This window comes from Grampus griseus (assembly GCF_964374135.1).
Source record: "Grampus griseus genome assembly, chromosome: 10".
NCBI classification, from domain to species: Eukaryota; Metazoa; Chordata; class Mammalia; order Artiodactyla; family Delphinidae; genus Grampus; species Grampus griseus.
In genome coordinates, this window is record NC_139004.1 from 34,933,779 (window position 1) to 34,953,399 (window position 19,621).

The window sequence follows — 19,621 nt, forward strand, 5'->3', positions numbered from 1 at the left end:
AATTAGTCACGCTAGATTGTCGGGGTTGACTGATGACTGATAGTTTTGACAGGCCCCATTCGCAAGGTTGCATAACCCCAATGTAAGTTAGGATCCACGCTAGCAGCTGGCTGCAATGCTCCTCGCTGTGCCAGAGTGTGGGATGTGGGGCATCACTTCAGCCCTGGCAACGCCTCACTCTCAGCTGCACCCCGAAATTGGTCACAGCCAAGAGCATGGCATTCCCAGCACACCTGGCAGGGTCACCTCTTACTGAGGCAGCTGGGGGAGAAGTGTGGGAAGCTCACCTCAGGGATGGGAGGTGAGAGGGGGTAAATGTGGGGCTGGGGAGGAGGTCGGATGCCTCAGGGGACAAATGCACCCCTGCTGGATGAGATCCCGAAAAACTGGTTGGAATGGGGGTGGGAGAAGAGAAGAGAGAAAACTCTCTCCTCTGATAGATTCAGGTATAGGCCAAGTCCAAAAGACTTTGGGGAGTTAATTGGAAAATGATTATGCTTATCTGCTTCCTGCCAATCTGTATCCAGAGCAGAAATAATTATAGATACTGTGGACACACTGTGGCTTTAAGTGTTTGAAATTATACTGCTTAACAACGCTTCCTTGATACGGCCCTCGGCATGAGGCAGGAGAGCTGGTTTGAGCCAGCAGGTGACACCATAGGGACAAGGTGATATTGTTTGCAGGAGTTTCTCACATTGGGTCATTTTTTTTCCCCTCAAGAAAATTCGCTGCAGCCGTGAAAAGGAAAAAAAAAGAGTTGATACTAATTTGGTTTCTGATGAGTTTTAGCATGTCATTCACATAGCTGTCTTAGCAGAGTAAGCGGACATATTTTTTTACAGAGTTTGGCTCTTAGGAACCAAAAGCAGGGTCAGCACTGTAGATTAGAATCAATTCAGTGAAGGGAAAATAACCCTTTGGAGTGTATCTTGCCTTCCCTGAGCACGTCGCAGGCATTAGCAATAATGGGAGCCCTGTCTGTGCATGGAGAGGAAGCATCTATCGTGCAGGCTCCCACCCATCCTTGCCCCAGGCTGTGCGGTCCCCTGACCTTCACAGTGGGTGGGATGATTCTGGATTCATCATCTCCTAACTTTATGCTGCTATGCACAACACAACACAACACAACACACACACACACACACACACACACACACACAGTGTTCTTTGCTTCTGGAAGAAACAGGAGGGAATGGGGACAGCAGCTGCTGAAACATGGCCCACACCGATGAGGGGACCAAGCCTTTTGGGACTTGGATGTGAACTGACTGTTTGCCCTCCGTGGCGGCTGTGCCATCTTTGCTAGGCTAAAGTTGCCCAGTTTGCTAGTCTTCTCCAACTTCAGGGAGCACTAGAGAGGCAAAGAAGAGGGTCAGGTGTTTAGGTTCTTTTTGTCCACTATGTGTGGCTATCAGTACAACTTCCCAAACAAGCACAGATGCATCAGAAAAACATTAAGCCAACCCATCAAAAGAGTGCTGGATTTGCTGTCAAAAATGGCTCACCTGGATTAATCTCCAAAATATACAAGCAGCTCATGCAGCTCAATATCAAAAAAAAACCCAATCCAAAAATGGGCAGAAGCCCTAAATAGACATTTCTCCAAAGAAGACATACAGATGGCCAACAAACCCATGAAAGGATGCTCAACATCACTAATCATTAGAGAAATGCACATCAAAACTACAATGAGGTATCACCTCACACTGGTCAGAATGGCCATCATCAAAAAATCTACAATAAATGCTGGAGAGGGTGTGGAGAAAAGGGAACCCTCTTGCACTGTTGGTGGGAATGTAAATTGATACAGCCACTTTGGAGAACAGTATGGAGTGTCCTTAAAAAACTAAAAATAAAACTACCATACACCCAGCAATCCCACTACTGGGCATATACCCTGAGAAAACCATAATTCAAAAATAGTCATGTTAAAAAAAAAAAAAAGTCATGTACCACAATGTTCATTTATATCATGTAGCATAGGGAGATCAGCTCGGTGCTTTGTGACCACCTAGAGGGGTGGGATAGGGAGGGTGGGAGGGAGACGCAAGAGGGAGGGATATGGGGATACATATATACGTGTTGCTGATTCACTTCTTTATACAGCAGCAACTAACACAACATTGTTAAGCAATTATACCTCAAGATGTTTAAAAAAAAAGCTCACTTGCTGTTTCTATGTATACATGTGCTCTGATGCATTTCATTTCTTAATTTTAAGACAAGGATGAATGAGGTACTAGAGTAGGTAGTAAAGCACACCCTCCCCCTGTTCTCAGAGGTATAAATCATTGAGGAGATGGCACCTGTGCCATCTGACTTGTCTATTTCTGCTGCTGTGTTTTCTCTTTAACTGCAACTCCAGATAACACTGCCAACTTTCACTTCGAGTGTCTTGAATGGCCATTTATATTTTTCACCTATCCTTTCCAGAGGCTTCACTGGACCGGGAGGTGGAAGTTGGCCTGGGTCCTAGCCCAACTCAGCCACCATCTAGCACTGTGACCTTGGGCAGATCACCTCTGCAAGCTACCCTCCTCAATTCTCTAGACCAGAGCAGAGCGATCTCCAAGATCTTTCCCCGCTCTGAGTCTCTGAGAACTCCACTGCTGTAGTCTTCAGCATAAATTGCATTGAGGCAATTGCAAATCGGGAAAGTTGTTTTAAAGGGAAGGCAACTTTGCATTGTAAGTGGTTTGTCTCAGTTCTGTGATTTAGTGGCTCCAAAGATTCATATGAAAAGATGAGTTGACATGATTTAAGCCCCTTGCAAGTTCAGGGGGGAGCTGGCCAGAGTGCTGAACTCAGCCTCTCTTCATGACAGTAATGCGACCAGACTGCACAACTCACAAAACACCCAATCCTGCGGGTCAGTGACAGTACCCCCAGGACAGGGGCAAGCAAGAGTGTTCTCAGCAAGCTCCAGACTTATGGCCAGGCATGGAAACAGCTAGTAGGATTTCTGAGTACATTGCATTCGATAGTTCCCAGATCTGTTAGAGTGCTGTATTTAGCTTAGGAGAGTTTGGGAATAGCCTTGGAGGGAGTGCACTGCCACTCAAATGAATATTAATAGTGCAGGTCTTGGAGCAAAGAAAATATTTCTTCAATTCAGCATCTGGTATGTATCCGATAAGGAAACTGTTCCTCGGTGTTAAAAGGCTTGGGGCGGGGGGGGGGGGGGTGTGATGAGCATTCTGAAACCAGGAATCAACCAGTACCAACTGGAAACCAGTACCAACTGGAAAAAGAACTTACAGTGTAAACCAAATGGTCTGAGCCTCCCAAGTGCCTAACTACCTTCTCCCAACAATTCTTCCCCTCAAAAATTTATTTCTTGAAGATAATATCAATTGGTCCCTTTCTTTGTTGCTGTGTAGCATATTAATGATTCTCAAATGTTTTCACTTTATCCAAAATGGAAACACTGGCACCAGAGCTGTATTCCCCCCAATCAACCCACCAGCACTTTTCTCCCCCCTCACTCGCCACCCCGAAGAGAAAAGCAAATGCAAGATGCCTGTCAGGGAGTTTGCCCTTATTCTGGGGAAGCAGGACTGTCCTTGCCCCCACCTGTCTACATTTTCTCAGTCTAGGAGGCAGTCTTCACAAATCCTTTCTTTAGCCTGAGGTTCCACTTCCCTATTAACAGAGACACAACACTTCACTGAAGCCAGAGTATAAGAAATTTTCTGCTTGATGTGTTTTATGTCCCATTATTATTTTCCCTGCACATCACATGCCTTTCTGAGGGGCAGAGGAGAATGTGTCTGGCACGAGGCTTTGGGGGAGGGTCCCCGCCACTCAAAAAGGAGGAGGGAAAGATCAATTCATAAAGGAACTCATCCAGAGAGTCTCCTTCTGCCCTCCCAGAAGGTCTGGACTCCCAAGAGTTCTCTTCTGCTCTGAGTTCCACATCCATGAACTCCATTGCCAGCCTCTGCGGTACGGCTGTTCCCCTTTTGTCTCGGTCTCTGCAGTGGTGCTACATGTCTGCTTTTCCCCTGTGGCTGGGGCAGGATTGCTAGGTTTTCTCCCTCTAGCCTCTCTGATGCTCATTATTTATGGGATGAGGCTGGAGGCAGGGCAAACATTCAGTAGCTCAAAGCATGGATGAGTCAAATCATTATCTATCCCACAACCCCAAGCAACATCAAAACCACCACAGTGACTTAGGACTTAGTGATTTAGTATGTAGTGGGGGAAATCAGAGTTGCACGTGTGCACATACAGACTGTTCACAGCAACAGAGAAGAATGAGCAAAGTACATACAAGCTCCCAAGTGGGGGAATTTCAGAGGGCAGGGGAAGCCCGCCTGCACGGTCACAGTGGGGACTGGTAGAGTCCCCAGAAGAGTCTCTTCTTGGTCACATCCCCTAAAGTTAAGAGGGCGCACCCAAACACCCACGCGAGATACATTATCTGTTCACGAGTAAAAAGCACGTCCATGGAGAGGTGGAGGCACTCTCTCTCTGCCTTCCGGGTTCCCAACAGTAGCAAGTAGCCTACACCCCCAGCATGGACATTCCTGAAGTCCCCTAGGTGAGCCCCACAGGATTCCTGAGCATCTCCAGAATAGTATTCAGAGCTCAGACCCAGGGCTGGACTCCTGGGCAGCGGCCCTGCCTTGGTTCCCTGGGCGCGGTGGGCGCAGGCACCAAAGCAATTCAAATATCCAGGGAAGAAGGAAGGACCAGAAAAGAAAACTTTCAGACACCTTCTCAATGTGCATTCTCAGCACCACCCGCTGGGGCAGTGGATGGTGAGAGGTGAGGGCCCAGATGAGGGAAACGAGCCACCCGGACATGTGCCCGGGCTCCCTTAACGAGGAGGCAGGTCGGGGGTGGCTGGCGGTACCCAAGCTCCGTGCTTGGCGGAGGTTACATCCGCCTCCTTCGGAGCCATGTCCTCTTACAAGCCCCAGTCCCACTAATAAGCCATTGACCTTGAGTTTGAGTCCGGGGGAACCCCAGGGGCCTTGTGACTTAACAAGAAGAAATCCTCCTCGTTTTAGCAGCAATCGTTTTTTCTCCTCTGCCCGCCACAGTGATCAAATTAACAGGCCGCTTCTCCCCGGAGAAAATGTGTCCACAGGTCCCATTTGCCTGTCTGATGGGCTTAGGGAGGGAAGGCAGGGAAGTATGTGTGTGTGCATGTGCAGCTCCCCCTGCACCCCCTTCCCCCGTTCCCCGGGAGGGTCTCTCCCACCTGGGATGGCTGCCCAGCCGGCGGCGACACCACAGGGAGGGCAGGTGCTGGAGTCTCAGCTGCAGGAGGCCTGGCAGGAGGCTGCGTACACACTGCTGCCCACTGTGCCCTCACAGCTCAGGCTGCTGGTGGGACACTTGAAGGGTTTCATGCTGCTCTCCCTCTGGATGTGCAGGTGCTCGAGCCGCCAGCGCTCCCAGGTCTTCCGAAACTCCATCTGGACCTTCCGTGGGAGAAGGAGGGAAGAAAAAGCCATCATGCAAACCAACTGCCCACAATATGGCCCCATTATTACATTAGCAGGGAAGAGAAAAAATCCACCGCATTATATTAAGAGACACAAGTCAAGGCCTCCGGGCGCCTAAATTAATATCCCAATAAAATTGTTTATTGTTGTCTCCTATTTTCTGCTTCTTCTCGGGAAAGAGCCGGGCTTGATGATCTAATTGGTCTCTTCCATCTCTATAAACTCTGTGACTCGGCTAAGTACCTTTTACAATCCATCACAGTATTATTTAACGGAAGAGAAGGAGTGACAGAGAGATGCGGGGAGATGGAAGATGGGAGAGAGAAGAAAAGGAAAAGAGAGACTCTGACTTCAGAGCAAGCACTCTGCCGATTTCAGTTTGGGTGACTGAGAAGAGGGACAGCCCTCCCTGCCCCTCATGGCGTCCACACCAGACCTTTCTAAACTCCCCGAGGGCTTTTATCCAGGCCCCAGTGCCTCGTGGGGGAGGAAGAGGAGACGGGGAGAATGAGGCTGGAACTAGTAGTAGCAGTGAAGAGGGGGCTGTGGACAAGGGCTTCTCAGCCTGGATTTGCACTGATCCCATCCAGGAACTGGTCCCAAGCCACAGTGGGTGCTGCCCAGGTGAGTTCAACCAACCAGAATCCCTGCTTTGCTGGGCTTAGCGTCCCCATCAGGAAAAGCCTTCTCAAGAGAGCTGATGCTTGGGGACCAGGTTGTGGCAGCAGAAGGATACAAACCAAGTAACGCTGCAGAGCCCAAGTCACTGGAGGGCTTGTGGCAATGCCGTGGTTCCTTGTGATGGCCCATGATGCTGGTCCCCCAGACAGGCTGCTGGAACCTGCACAGCCAGCCCAGGGCATCTGGAGTGCCCTACCAGGGGATGTGCCCATATGTTTGCTTTCCAGAGCTTCTCTGATGCCCCCCCCCGCCGACCCCCGCCGCCTTGCCACCAGGCCTCCCCACATCAGGGTATCTGGGGCCTGGGCTCTCCCTCTCAGGCCCCAGCCACCAGGACGGCCAGCTGTCAGCAGCTGTGGGTAAGAGGCTCACTGCCAACGCCCCATCAGTCCCTGTGCAAACACCCCGCTTCTCTTCCTGCAGGGCTGCCATCCATCTAGCTAAGCCCAGCAGGGTGCCTGCTGTGGCCACATGCCTTTCCTTAAAAGAACTTTCTCTGAACTGAGTGAAGCTGAGATGGCCCAGAGCCTGCCTGCCAGGATGGCCCCAGTATCCCAGGCAGCGTCGCCAAGCCCAGGCTTGGGTGAGGGAGGGAGGCTGAGTAGACACCACCCATGGCCCCCCTGCTCCGTGCCAGTTCGATACCCGGCTGAGCGTGTGACGCGTGTGTTGACAGCTGGGATGAGGACACCCGAGGCCGGTGGTGGCCTCTGCCTGTGCAGCAGCAGGCAGGCCAGTCTCGTGGCACAGCCCTTCACTGGGGAGGTGGGGAGAGAGACGGTAAACTGAGGCACACCCATGGGAAGCCACCTCGGGGACTGGAGAGGTCTCACGGATACCAGCAACAAGTCGGACAGGACCAGGACTGTGTCCCCTTCTGCCTCCCTCTCCCTCAGCACTTTTCCTGCTCCTCTGCTGTGGCCCCCGTAATGACAATTGTCATTAGAAACCATCATTCACAGGGCGCTTACAATATGCCCAGCGCTCTCCATACAGTATTGACTTTCACAGCAACTTGCTCAAAGGTAAGGAAACTGAGGTGCAGAGATTTAAGTATTTCTCCCAATCGCAGCCAGGACCTGAACCTAGATCTGGGCTGACTCCAAAGCCGGTGTCCTAACCCTTGGTCTCCTGCCGTCCATGACTCTTTTAACTCTTTTTTTGGCCATGCCCTGCGGCGGGTGGGATCTTAGCTCCCTGACCAGGGATCGAACCCACACCCCTTGCACTGGAAGCGCGGAGCCCTAACCACTGGACCGCCAGGGAAGTCCCCGCCCATGACTCTAGGCCACGCTTGTTTCTGGCCATGTCTCCCCCTCTCCCCCACACTTGGGAGGTGCACCACGAGGGCCGGGACCACACCTTCCTTCCTGGACCTCGCACAGTGCCCAGCATATATCAGGTACTCCCGATACGTGTTGTTTTAAATGAGCCAAATGAATAAATGACTAACTAAACGAGCACCTGACATTGGGTTTCTTCTATTACTGAGCTCTCACAGTGAAACAACGAAGACGACAACATGAATCCTGGACCCCTGTCCTAGCACTCCTGTCAGCATGCCTCCTCACCCTCAGTTCACCCTCATTCCTGCCTCTGATGTCTTCGGGCTGGGCACCACGCCAGGCTCTGGGATTTGGGCTGAGTTGGTAAAGCTCATTCACCTGCATTTACACTTGGGGAGAGAAGCGGTGAGTGCCCCAGTTGCACAGCCGGGCAGGAGCAGAACTCAGGACCAGCACTCAGGCTCCCGAGTCACAAGAGCCACAGCAAAGCCACCCCCCAGGCCTCCCCTCCCCTGCGCCCACTCCCTGCCCACGGGCAGCTGGCACAGGCCTTGGCAGCCACGCAGGACCAATGCCAGGGCCATCTTTTCTCCTTGGGTCACAAGTACCCCGCATTGCCAAGGCAACCCTGGGCCTGGAGAACAGCTCTTATGGACAGAGGTCTCAGCCCAGGAGCCACGTGTGTTTTTGTGACCCAGTGATGGTGACATGTCTGTCCGTGGGCCTGGAGGAGCCAGGGCCTGAGGCATCTGCAGAGGGTTGAAAGGAACCGGGCAATGTGCCTGAACAAGGCAGGCTCTCTGGGCGCTCCGAGTGGGGTCTCCTGGGAGAGCCCGAGGGGTGAGACCAGCTGGGGATCTGCTCAGCAAGAACCCCCTCCCCCGACCCCAGCCACCAGGAAGCCACGGGTGGCTTCCCATGGTGGACAGGGTCCCTTTCCCGTGGTGGACAGGGTCCTTGCCTGCACGCACAGAAGGGAGCTTTCTCCTCCCAGTCAGAATTCATTTCGATCCTGACTCTGCACTATTTCCAGGCCAAACCTGGGGTGTGTCTCTGACTCTCTGATCTTCAACGTTCTCATGTGTGAGAAATGAGAATATCGAAACCAGAATTTTGGCAGCGATATTTTTTGTGGGGAGGCAGGGACAAGTACATGAGATGGTGATTTTCAAAGCCCCAAGCATGTGACTTGTAACAGGCACCACCACTTGTTCGCTCAAGACCCTCTTAACATGAGGCTGGGTCTTCCCCAAGTTCATATATGGTTAGGGCATCCTGCACGTATGTGTGTGTGTGTGTGTGTGTGTGTGTGTGTGAGAGAGAGAGAGAGAGAGAGAGAGAGAGAGAGAGAGAGAGAGAGATGGAGAGACCCAGGCACAGGAAACCATACAGGGATAAGGTGCCTCCTCCACTCCAGTGCCTCAGTGGGGTGAGTAAGGAATTCAGCTGCAAAGACTGAAGAACCCCACTGCACAACCACAGGACGGCCATTGGTAGCAGCCCACCAGGGCTCCACGTCCCTCCGCAGGCCTTACCTCATTGTTGACAAAGCAGTACAAGATGGCCACCATCAGCCCCTGGAACAAGAGTCGTGTCAGCAGGAGGGAGGGGAGGGAGGCGCCCGGCAGGCAGGCCTAGTCTGAAGCTCCTGGGGCTCTGCCCCCAACATCCCCCTCCTTAGACTGGGCAGCCCAGTCAGGCCCAGAAATGGGGGTGGTGGGTTCCTTCTCCTTTCCTTTCTGGAGGACTGAGAAGACCCCTTGCTCAGAAACTGTGGAAGTTCTTCGACCACCCGCTCCTGGAGGAGGCCTGAGCTGAGAAAGTACGCCTCTGATCACACGGAATTTCCCCTGCCTGGCCCTATTCGTTCACTCAGGAGCCCCAGTGCTCCAGGCCTGTGATCTATTTGTGTGTGTGCACATGCGTGGACCCACATGCTCGTGGCCATCCCATAAGGCATTTGAGGAGGTGGGGCCAGTTCCTTATATTCCTACACCCCCATTGACATTCGCACCCCCTCAGCATCATCTAATACTAGTGGAGAGGCTCAATTCTTGGCTTTGGAAACTATGTGACCTGGAAAATCTCATTTTAACATCTCTGAGCCTCAGTTTCCTCCTTTGGAAAATGGGATAGTCCTGCACACCTCCTGGGATTCTGCTAGGATTAGCTGCACAGTATGTGTAAAGCACCTGGCAGGGTACCTGCCGCCAGCTAGCAGCCCAGTGGGCAGCGGTTGCCATGCCAGGCTGGGTGCCCTCGGCGACATCCGGGAAGATTTCTTGTCCAATGTGCTCACAGAGAAGACTGTCCTGGGTGTCAGCATACCTGGGGACTCTGGCTCTGCTCCAACCACATAACTTGCGTAAGGGCCACTTTCCCCCCAGGCCTCAGGCTGCCTGTCTGCATGACACAGGCTGGTCCCCGCTCCATCCCCACCCTGGGACTGCTCGAGGGGGGCCCCAGGCTCGAGGTCACCTGGAAGGAGGTGAAGGAGAGCTCTGTGAACAGCTTGATGAAACGCAGCATGCCGCGGGCGTGCTCGTCCATCACGAAGGCGAAGATGACCTCGTGGGTCCCCAGCAGGGGGATGAGCGTCAACGTGGACTTGGCGAGCCTGGGGGCAGGGTGGAGGTGGCATTCCGGACCTCTCCCGTGGACTCTTCTCCCTGTTCTGTGCCCCCAACCCCCACCAAGCCCTGGTATCTCGGTCACAGACATCCTCCCCCACCGAATACCCTGGGACAGGCTGCCTGGAGGGGAGGAAGTAGAGGTGGAGACCCCCAGAAGCCCAGGGGCTGCCCAGGTACAGAGGTGAGGGCAAGGCTTGGGGTCCCAGGCCAGGCCTGGGTGGAGGAAGAAAGATCATGGAGGGATCCAGGCTCAGCACCCCAGGATCTCTGACTCTGCCGGAAGGAAGGGCTGAGGGTGCCCAGCAAAGGCAGCTCAGTTACATCACCTGCACTTGGTGTCTGTCTTGCACATGAGATTGGTCTTCAGTTTGGACACCACAATGCAGATAACCCGGACAAAGATGAGGAAGTTCACCTGCAGGGCAGAGGGAAGGGCGGCTGGAGGCCCTCTCGAGACACCCTCTCTCCCCGCTCCTCCGCCCAGTGCCACCCGGGCCCACAGCAGCTCCCACTCCCACCCCACAGCGTCACTCACCCCGATGGCAAAGAGGATGGGCAGCCGGATGATGAGCCAGTAGTTCATGTTGGAGTTCCTGGTCCAACAGCTGGAGAGGAGAGACACACGGGCACCCGGCTGGACACACAGACCCCCCCAGCTCCCAGTGCAGGCACAGGGCACACAAGGACACGTGGGCATGCAAAGTGACACACACAGACCCACACCAACACTGCCGTCAGGAGCTACCCGACAACCAGTCCCAGGACTCACACACAGAGTCCTGAATACACGTTCACAGAGACACGCACAGCCCCTTCGTTAACCTACAGTCACACTCGTGTGTGTACTCAGCATCAAACACAAAATCACAGAAACGTTTCACTCACAGTTATTACAGAAAAACCTGCAGGGGGTACCATGGACCCCACAGACCCAGCACTCTTGGCATCATACCATCCGGGGAGGGGGAGGGAGGGGGACTAGAGAACTAAATTCATAAATTTAGCTCCTGGTCCCTCAGTTTACCCTCCCAACAGGCAGCAGCTGCACACGCCAGGGGCCAAGGAAACCCACGGGGTTTGAGGACCGGGACCTCAGCATACCCCTCACCCCCTTAGAGCAGGAAAGACACTCACCCCTCATCCTCATAGAGGTACTTGACAATGCCCCAGGGGATAACAAACAGCAGGGGAACACCTAAGAGGAGAGAGGGAAAGAGAGAGGGCGGAGAGGGGCTGGCAGGCCAGAGCCACCGCTAGGCACACCCAGAGGCCTCTCCTACCAGGGCCTCTCCCGCCTCCAGCCCCTCTCCTTGCCTGGCCCCAAGCCACGCTTTCTGGCAGGTATGGAACTAGGCTGGTCTGGGTGCTTCGGAGAAGAGGCGGCAGGAACCACCCACCCCAACACCCCAGAGTCTTCCTTAGAGTCTTCCTTCCTTCCTTAGATGCTGGGGCTACGTCACAGTCCTCACAGCCCTCCCCCTCCCGCGGGCTAGGCACACTGTCAGGGCTGGCCGCCAGGGTCCTGGCTGAGACACAAGGACAAAGACACCAAAGTAGTGAGAGACGGGGCCAAAGAGGGGGGTAGGGAGGACATGCTGGACGAGGTGGGAACAGGCCAACTCTCTGATGCCACCCACCCCTGCATCGGCCCACCTGTCCATCTCAGTCAACTCCTCTAGGCACTGAAGCCCCTCCAGGCTCCTGCCCCTACCCCCATGCCCCTGCACGTGGCTGGGCAGAAGCCTGGACAGGAGCCCTGTCCTTGACGCTGACAGCCCAACTGACTGCACAGTGGCCACAGTAACAACAGCTACCACAACACTGCCCACATGGCTGAGGCTGGATGGTGTGGTGGGCACCCTCTAGGATGGCCTCCAACCACCCCACCCCTGGTATTCCCACCCAGGTGCGGTCCACACTGTATCCAGATTGGTCTATGTGACCAATAACGTACAGCAGAAGTGATGGCATGTCACTTCTGAGGTTAGGCTATAAAAGACGGTCTTCAAAGCTTATAAAAGGCATGTCTTGGGCTCTTTCTCTCTTAATTTGATCACTTGCCCTGGGGGACACCAGTTGCTGTGTCATGAGGGCACTCAGAGAGCCCCCTGTGGTGAGGGAGGGAGGCCTCCAGCCAACAGCCAGCCTGGACCTGAGCTTCCTGCCAACAAACTCGACAGTGAGCTTGGAAGTGGATTCTCCAAACTGTTAAGCCTTGGGATGACAGCTACCCTGGCTGACAGCTCAACTGCACCTCTCTTAGAGATCCTGAGCCTGAGGCACACATCTCAGTTGAACCCAGAATTCTGACCATAGAAACTGGGAGACATAATTGTTGTCTTAAGCAGCTAAGTGTGGGGTCATTTGTTACGCAGCATAGGTAACTAATACACTGGTTTCCAGTTCCTTGAGGAAAAAGCCTCATTCATCTCCAGAGCCTCAGCGCCCATCTCACCTGGGAGCTCAATATGTGTTTGTTGACTTAAAATTGGATTGTCCATCCTCGTGTGACAGATGAGAAGATGGATAGGCAGCTTAGGAGGACACAGGTGGGACTAGAACACAGGACCACAATGCCACCACCCTCGATGGCATTCCGCACCAACTCTCTCCAGCCTGTCTCTATCAGTGCCTCTCAGGGATGGAGATGTGGGTGTCTGAGACTAGTAAGAGCGTGCATATTAAGGGGTGTGGACACGATGTGTGTGTGGTGGTGGGGGTCCATGTGTATACATGTGTGGCTTCAGGGGTCTCCCCCAGGAGCACATTTCCAGGGCAGAACCCACTTCATTGCCTTTCCCATCACCATCACCCACATCCTCAGCACACGGATGTCCACTCAACAGTAGCTACGGAGCAGCTCGTACGCCTGGAGCTACTGTGCTTGACGGTGCAGACAGCTGGGGGAAGCAGAGCGGCTCACGGCTGACCGGCGCTGTCATCAGATAGCTCTCTCCTTGGCCATTTATTTTTATATAACCCTGACCTCTCAGCATCCATGATGCTTTAGTAACAGGCCTTCATGAGATTGGACAAGAGGCAGATGGCCTGCAAAGGCTCCAGCACGTAGCGCAGAGCCTGCCACATAGAAGAGGCCCAGTGAGAACGGAATGCATGAACAAATGAGTGAGTGGGTCAGTGTATCAATGAGAGAAGGGAAGCTGTCCAGGCAAGAACATGCCAACACCCTGAGCCACACACATGTCCAGAAACCTCCATCTTAGACATCCCCAGGCACCTGCTGGCCTTCCTCTGAGACCCCACGCCAGGACTGGGGAGCACACTCATGTTATCAGCCAGACCTGGTGAACTTCATTCATTCATCAGCATCTCCTTAACAAAGTCTTTAAAAATGCAGGTACAGAGCTTCCCTGGTGGCGCAGTGGTTAAGAATCCGCCTGCCAATGCGGGAGACATGGATTCAATCCCTGGTCCGGGCAGATCCCACATGCCACGGAGCAACTAAGCCCGTGCGCCACAACTACTGAGCCTGCGCTCTAGAGCCCACGAGCCACAGCTACTGAGCCCATGTGCCACAACTACTGAAGCCCATGCGCCTAGAGCCCGTGCTCCACAACAAGAGAAGCCACCGCAACAAGAAGCCCGCGCACCGCAACGAAGAGTAGCCCCCGCTCGCCGCAACTAGAGAAAGCCTGCGTGCAGCAGTGAGGGCCCAACACAGCCAAAAAAAAAAAAATGCAGGTACCACTCTGCCGCCTGCAAACATGACACACTCCCTGCTGGGTTCATCCTTTGCCTGTTTAGAAAATTAACAAGAAAGACTGGAGAAAAAAGCTTGAACTAAGACACACAGAAGTGGCTCTGAGAAGTAATGATTCCCTCGTCCATCACTTGCCTCCCTCCTGTGCAGCCTCCTTGTGGTGGGTTATGGGGGCACCCGGCCACCCGTGGACGGCAGCAGAAGCTGACATGCCTTTCGGGGATTCCCCCAACGTGTCAGAGTCCTAATTTTAATTCTTACATTTGCATTATGAAGCTAAAAGTTGTTTCCTCAGCATCTCAACATGAGCCAAGCCTCTTGACATCACAACAGAGTTCTGGGCTCTCTGTGAGTCTCTCTCTCTGTCCTTCTGTCTTTGTCCTTCTGTCTCTCTCTGTATCTCCCCATCCCAATTCCTCAAGAAAAGGACGTTATGATTGGGAAGTGGGGTGTCCCCTGGGTCCTGCCCTTTTTTGCCTCCTCAGACTCTGAGCCCCAAGCTGGGGCGTGAAGTGGTGGGAAAGGACTGGCACCCCCTTTCCCATTTCCTACTCAGAGACACTGCACCCCCCACCCCAAACCCTCCACCACCCACCCACATGCCTCTGCACACACCACACCATCCCTTAGATTGTTCCTGCCCTCGGGTCACCATGGTGACAGCACTACAGTGCTGATGCTGCTTCCCAGAATGGACAGACATGCTCCCCCACCCTGAGGACAGCCTTCCCAGGGCTCCCCTCGGTGGCCTAACTCCGCCCCCACCCCTAGCTGGCTGCAGGGCTCTCCAGCTGCCCACTGCCTGTTTGATGGCCCTAGCAGGATGAAGAGGCCTGGGAGGGAAGGAAGGCCAAGCAGGGAAGGGCTGGGCCCTGGCGGAGGAGGGAGGAAGGGTAGGAGCAGGAAGCTGTGTGCAGAGGCCAGGCCCACCTGCCCACCTGTGCAGAGGCCTGAGATTGCACGGCCAGGCCCTCAGGGGCTGAAGAGATGCAGTGCAGGCCAGAGAACCCTGTGTGACAGGCGATGGGGCCCAGGGCCGGGGAGTCGGGAGGCCTGGTTCCAAGGCCTGCTCTGTCTGTAAGGCCCTGCCCTCAGGACACTGATCACGTGAAAGCCCCTTTCAAGGTACTCTAAATGGGGCCGTACAGTATGCAGTAGCCTAAGAGCACCAGCAACAAGGGATGAAGTGTGAGGACAGGGACAGGGAGACCGAGAGGGCCAGACAGAGCACAGAGCCAGGGGCCAGGCAACCCGAGGCAGCTTCCCGAAGGGGTGGGCTGGACCGGGCACAGCCTTGCAGAGGCTCAGGGGCAGGAGGGGACATCAAGGGAGGAGCATGGAAGTCCCCAGAGGTCAGGGGGCAGCCCGAGGCAGGCAAGAGGAGTGAGTGAGTGTGTGGCAAGCGGGAGGAGGCAGGCAGGTCCTGTGGTGTGGGAGGCCCAGAGACGGGCCCACTCCTGGCTCCATCCTGGATGGGCATCGTGGGCCCCTCGAGAGGAAGCGCTGTTACATCTGTTTCCGGGGTAGGAAGTGGAGGTGAGGGGCCGCTAGAGTGGGTGTCTCAGATCTTGCCCCATCCTACCCCTGTTCTCATCGGAATCCCCCATGGCGAGAGGCAGAAGCACAACCAGAAATGTTCCAGCAAAAAAAAAGACACAATGGTTCTTGGCAGACTTTTTCGGCTAGAACATTTCCAGCTGGGCTCCAGGCACATCCAGGGTCCACCCTTTCCTCAGCTGGCTTCCGGCCGACCCCCCTCCCTTACTCGGCTCTCCTCTGAGCCATCCTCTCATCATCACATGACAGAGCCATAGCCCCTCAGCCCGCACCCCCAGGGACCCCCCGCCATGAGGCTCAGGACCCTCCATTTCCCTCAGGGGCTGCGTTGCCCAGGACGGGATGTGGGGCTCTATCCCCAAAGAGTCTTGGCAGCGGGGATCTTTGAGGCCGGTGCCATGACAGCCAATGGTGTGCATCGTGTATCTGGCCAGATCGGGTGAAGGCCTCTGCTTCCTTTAAGGGAGGAGAGTCAGGCAAAGGCGTGGGGATGGGGGACAATGGCTTGACAGCGCCATGGGCAGCGAGTCCTGTGCCCAGGACGGGGTTCTCCAGTGGGCCCCATAGCTTGGCCCAGCAGTGTGTTCTGAGTACCAAGTTGGCCTCCTGGGGTAGCCTGAAGGCAGCAATTCCAAGAGGGGTCAGGGTCTCCCACCCCCCCACCCCCCATGCTCAGTCGGGGCGGGGGAGTGAAATGAATGACAGCTGGCCTTACCCCAGCCTATGCTCAGGTAGAGCCTGAAGATGCGCTGCTCGGAGAAGACAGCGAAGGCCAGCAGCGTGTACAGGTACACCCCCTCCACCAGGAGCCAGTAGTAGTTGGCCGCCACGCAGTACTGCATGAGCAGGAAGGCCAGGCGGCAGCCCAGAGAGTCCTGGGGGCAGAGGAAGGGTCCCCAGGGGACAACAGCTCTGCCCCTGCCTCTCTCGACCCCGCTCCCAGTCGCCCCAGCTGCAATCCTGCCGTGGTGAATGCAGGGTGACAGAGCTGACAACCTCCACCAGAGCCAGTGTTAAGAACTTGACCTGCTTTAGCTCATCGGATCCTCGCTATCCCGGATGGAGGAAACTAATATTATCCCCATATAGGTGAGAAAACTGGAGTCCCGAGAAGTTAAATCACTTGCCTAAAAGTTAGCTTGGAATTCAAACCCAGGTCTGTCTCCAAAAACCACTCGCCTGAGTCAAACAGAACTCCCTAAGGGCAGGGCAGTAACTCCCTTCTTAGGCTGGGGGCTCCCCAGCGTGGACAGCCTCTGCCTACCTCTCCCATCACACTGGGGGCTCCCTGAGGACCAGGCCTGGGAAGCTCTTGCCTTTCTTTGTACCAGGCCTGGGTGGGGTGGGGGAGACAGACTTTCATGGACTGTCCACCCCCTCCCCAGGCCCTCCATGGACACACCACACACCTGGTAGGAAAGGAGCCCATCCCACTGGTGCTGTTGGGCGGCCGTGCTGTACATCCACTTGAGGGCTGCATCCTTGATGAAGACGGACAGTGCTCGGAGGATGAAGGATGCAAACAGGTTCAGGTGGATGTAGTTTCGGGTACAGTGCAGGTGTCTGCAGGAGAAAGCAGGGCCCGCCCTGACACAGTGGCCGACACTTCTGCTCCAAAACCCCCGGTTCTCAGGCCAAAGCACACCTCAGGCATGTGTCCAGCTCTGGGACCATGCTCCTGTCTTTCTTCCTCTGGATGCCCTTCTTTCCTATAACCTTGAAAATCCTTTGGGTCCAACTCAAATCCTGCCTGGCCATGAAGTCTCCAGCTGTGTGGTTACTGCCACCCCCAACCCCATCCACACTCTATCTTTTCTCTGCTGCATCTTCTCTTCTACAAAGTCACATGTAACCCAAGTGATTTGTGCGAGGACCACTGTCCCCAATGGGGACTTGCTTGGCTTCTTGATGACGGCCCATGTCTAATATGCCTCCAGGCTGCCTTACAGAGGCAGAGTGAGGCTAAGCATACGGCAGGAATTCAAAAAGCATTGGATACAACTTCAACATCCTTTCATGCAAAAACACATAGCAAACTGGAAATATGAGGGCATTTCTTAACCCAGTAAGGGCTATCTAGCCAAACAGGAGCAAACATCATTCTCACCTGAAAATTTTTAGAAAGATTCCCTTTAAAATCAGGAACAAAATTAGGATTATCCAGCTGTAAGATCTACTTACATCACATCTACTCAACTTTGTAATACAGATCCTAGCCACTGTCAGAAGGCAAGGAGAAAAATGCATAAGAACTGGAAATAAAGACACAAAACTGTCATCATTTGTAGATGATAGACGACCTTCACAGGAAATCCAAGAGAATCAACACACAAATTATTAGAACTAATCAGAGTTCATTCAATAAGGTTGCTGATATGTACGTTTATGTACATCAGCAATAAGCAATTAAAAGTCAATTTAAAAAATTCATTTGCACTATTTTTAATTGGCTACCTAGAGATAAGTCTAACAGAAGAAGGCACGATTTCTATGGAGAATACAGTAAAACGTGCTTAAATTGTTAAAGAAGATGCAAATTAACGGGAGAGTCACCAGATTCATGGATAGAAAGACTATCTTGAAAGTGTCTATTCTCTTCACAGTAACCAATAAATTCAATATAGCGATAATAAAAATTCCAACAGTTTTTTGATGGAAATTTTAAAAACTTATTATAAACAAGGGCCAAGAATATTCCAGACGCTCCTAAAGAACCATAATGTAGGGGCCCTTGCTATAAGAAAACCAAGTTGTTTTTATTTTTTGGCCATACCGCACGACATGCAGGATCTTAGTTCCCCGACCAGGGTTTGAACCCATGCCCCCTGTAGTGGAAGCGTGCAGTCTTAACCACTGGACCGCCAGGGAAGTCCCAAGAAAACCAAGGTTTTTGACGAATCTATAGTGGTTAAGGCACCATAGCACAGGCAAAGGGACAGATAACTAGACCAATGGAAAACAATCCACATGACAGAGACCCACTCAGGCACAGACGATGCTTGCTGCAGGGCAGAGCAGGCACTGCTCTCAATAAATGGTCCTGATGCAATCAACATGTATACATGGAGTGTGTATACATGGAAAAATGAAATTAAATCTCTTGTTTTCACTACAGACAAATATAAGTTCCAGGTTCACCAAACAGCCATAAGGGATGTGCAAAACTTATGACCCTGGGATAAGGAAAGGTTTCTTAAACAAGATCATAAAGAAATTTGGCCTTTGGGAAAAAAAAATTGATAAATTTTTTTATCAATTGGAAAAATGAATTTTTATCAATTGATAACACTTACTGATATATTTATCTTATCAATAAAGCCAGATACATTGATATATTTCATTCCATTAAAATTAAGGACTTCTGTGCATAAAAGGCACCATAAAGCGAGTGAAAAAATAAACAAACCCCAGGCTGAGAGGATATAGCCTGGGTTACTATCCAGAATATACAAGGAGTGCCTAAAATAAAAAGAAAAAGCCAAATAAGCCAAAAAAAAAGTGAGCAAAGGATACGAACAAGCAATTCACAGAATGAAACATAAAAAGTATGCTAGATCTCTCCAGGAATCAGTGATATGCAAATTAAAATCATAGTGAGATATTTCACACACTTCAGGTTAGCAAGAATTAGGTGTGAAAATAGGAAATATTGGTGAGGATGTGAAGCCAACGGAACTCTCATGTATGACCAGTAAGAGGGCAAACTGGCATGACCACTTTGGAGAACAACTTCACAACGCCTAATAAATTTGCAACAGCACGCTGTATTCAGACCAGGCAATTCTACTCAGAGGCATGTGCCCCTGGAGAAACGCACAAGGGGTCATGGGTAAGAATGTTCATTGTAGCAAGGTTTATAATTCAGAGAAGAAAAAAAAGAGAAACACGTCAAATGTCCATTAAAAGGATAACAAATAAATAAACTGTAATATATCATACAATGGAGTGACACTTAAAATGAATGAAACACAACTGCCTGTATCAATGTGAAAGAACCTCACAAAAACATAATGTCAGGCCAAAAATAACTGCTGAAGAATATGTCCAACATGCCATTAAAATATGCAAACCCCACACTATATATTTGTACAGATACTTAGAAATGTGGTAAAAGTACAGAGAGATGCATGGGAATTATAAGTGGCCCCTCAGGGGTTCCCTCTGGTGAGGAGGGAGCGTTACTCGGGGAAGCTTAACCGCGCGGTGGGCTTTAGTTCTTGGGCTGGATGGTGTGTGTGCACAGGTGATCATAGTATCTATCAGCCACTGTATTTTCAGATCTCT

The 19,621-nt window shown here is 52.6% G+C and overlaps 2 protein-coding genes across 2 annotated transcripts in view; one reads left to right on the forward strand and one right to left on the reverse strand.

The window, feature by feature from the left end:
• SAYSD1 (SAYSVFN motif domain containing 1) overlaps nt 1-5,424 on the forward strand; it is a 36,914-nt gene extending 31,490 nt beyond the window's left edge. The window contains exon 5 of the transcript XR_014297348.1: nt 5,388-5,424. The gene's annotated coding sequence lies outside the window, so the exon portion shown is untranslated. The remainder of the gene's footprint in view (nt 1-5,387) is intronic.
• The window catches only part of GLP1R (glucagon like peptide 1 receptor), a gene marked incomplete at its 5' end in the record, with an annotated part of 35,832 nt that continues 17,403 nt past the window's right edge, over nt 1,193-19,621 (reverse strand). The window contains 9 exons of the mRNA XM_082664239.1: nt 1,193-1,354; nt 5,213-5,435; nt 8,962-9,003; nt 9,905-10,043; nt 10,386-10,474; nt 10,595-10,664; nt 11,194-11,254; nt 16,053-16,212; nt 16,747-16,900. Coding sequence (XP_082520365.1) covers nt 5,268-5,435; nt 8,962-9,003; nt 9,905-10,043; nt 10,386-10,474; nt 10,595-10,664; nt 11,194-11,254; nt 16,053-16,212; nt 16,747-16,900 — 883 coding nt within the window. The 3' untranslated portion in view covers nt 1,193-1,354; nt 5,213-5,267. The remainder of the gene's footprint in view (nt 1,355-5,212; nt 5,436-8,961; nt 9,004-9,904; nt 10,044-10,385; nt 10,475-10,594; nt 10,665-11,193; nt 11,255-16,052; nt 16,213-16,746; nt 16,901-19,621) is intronic.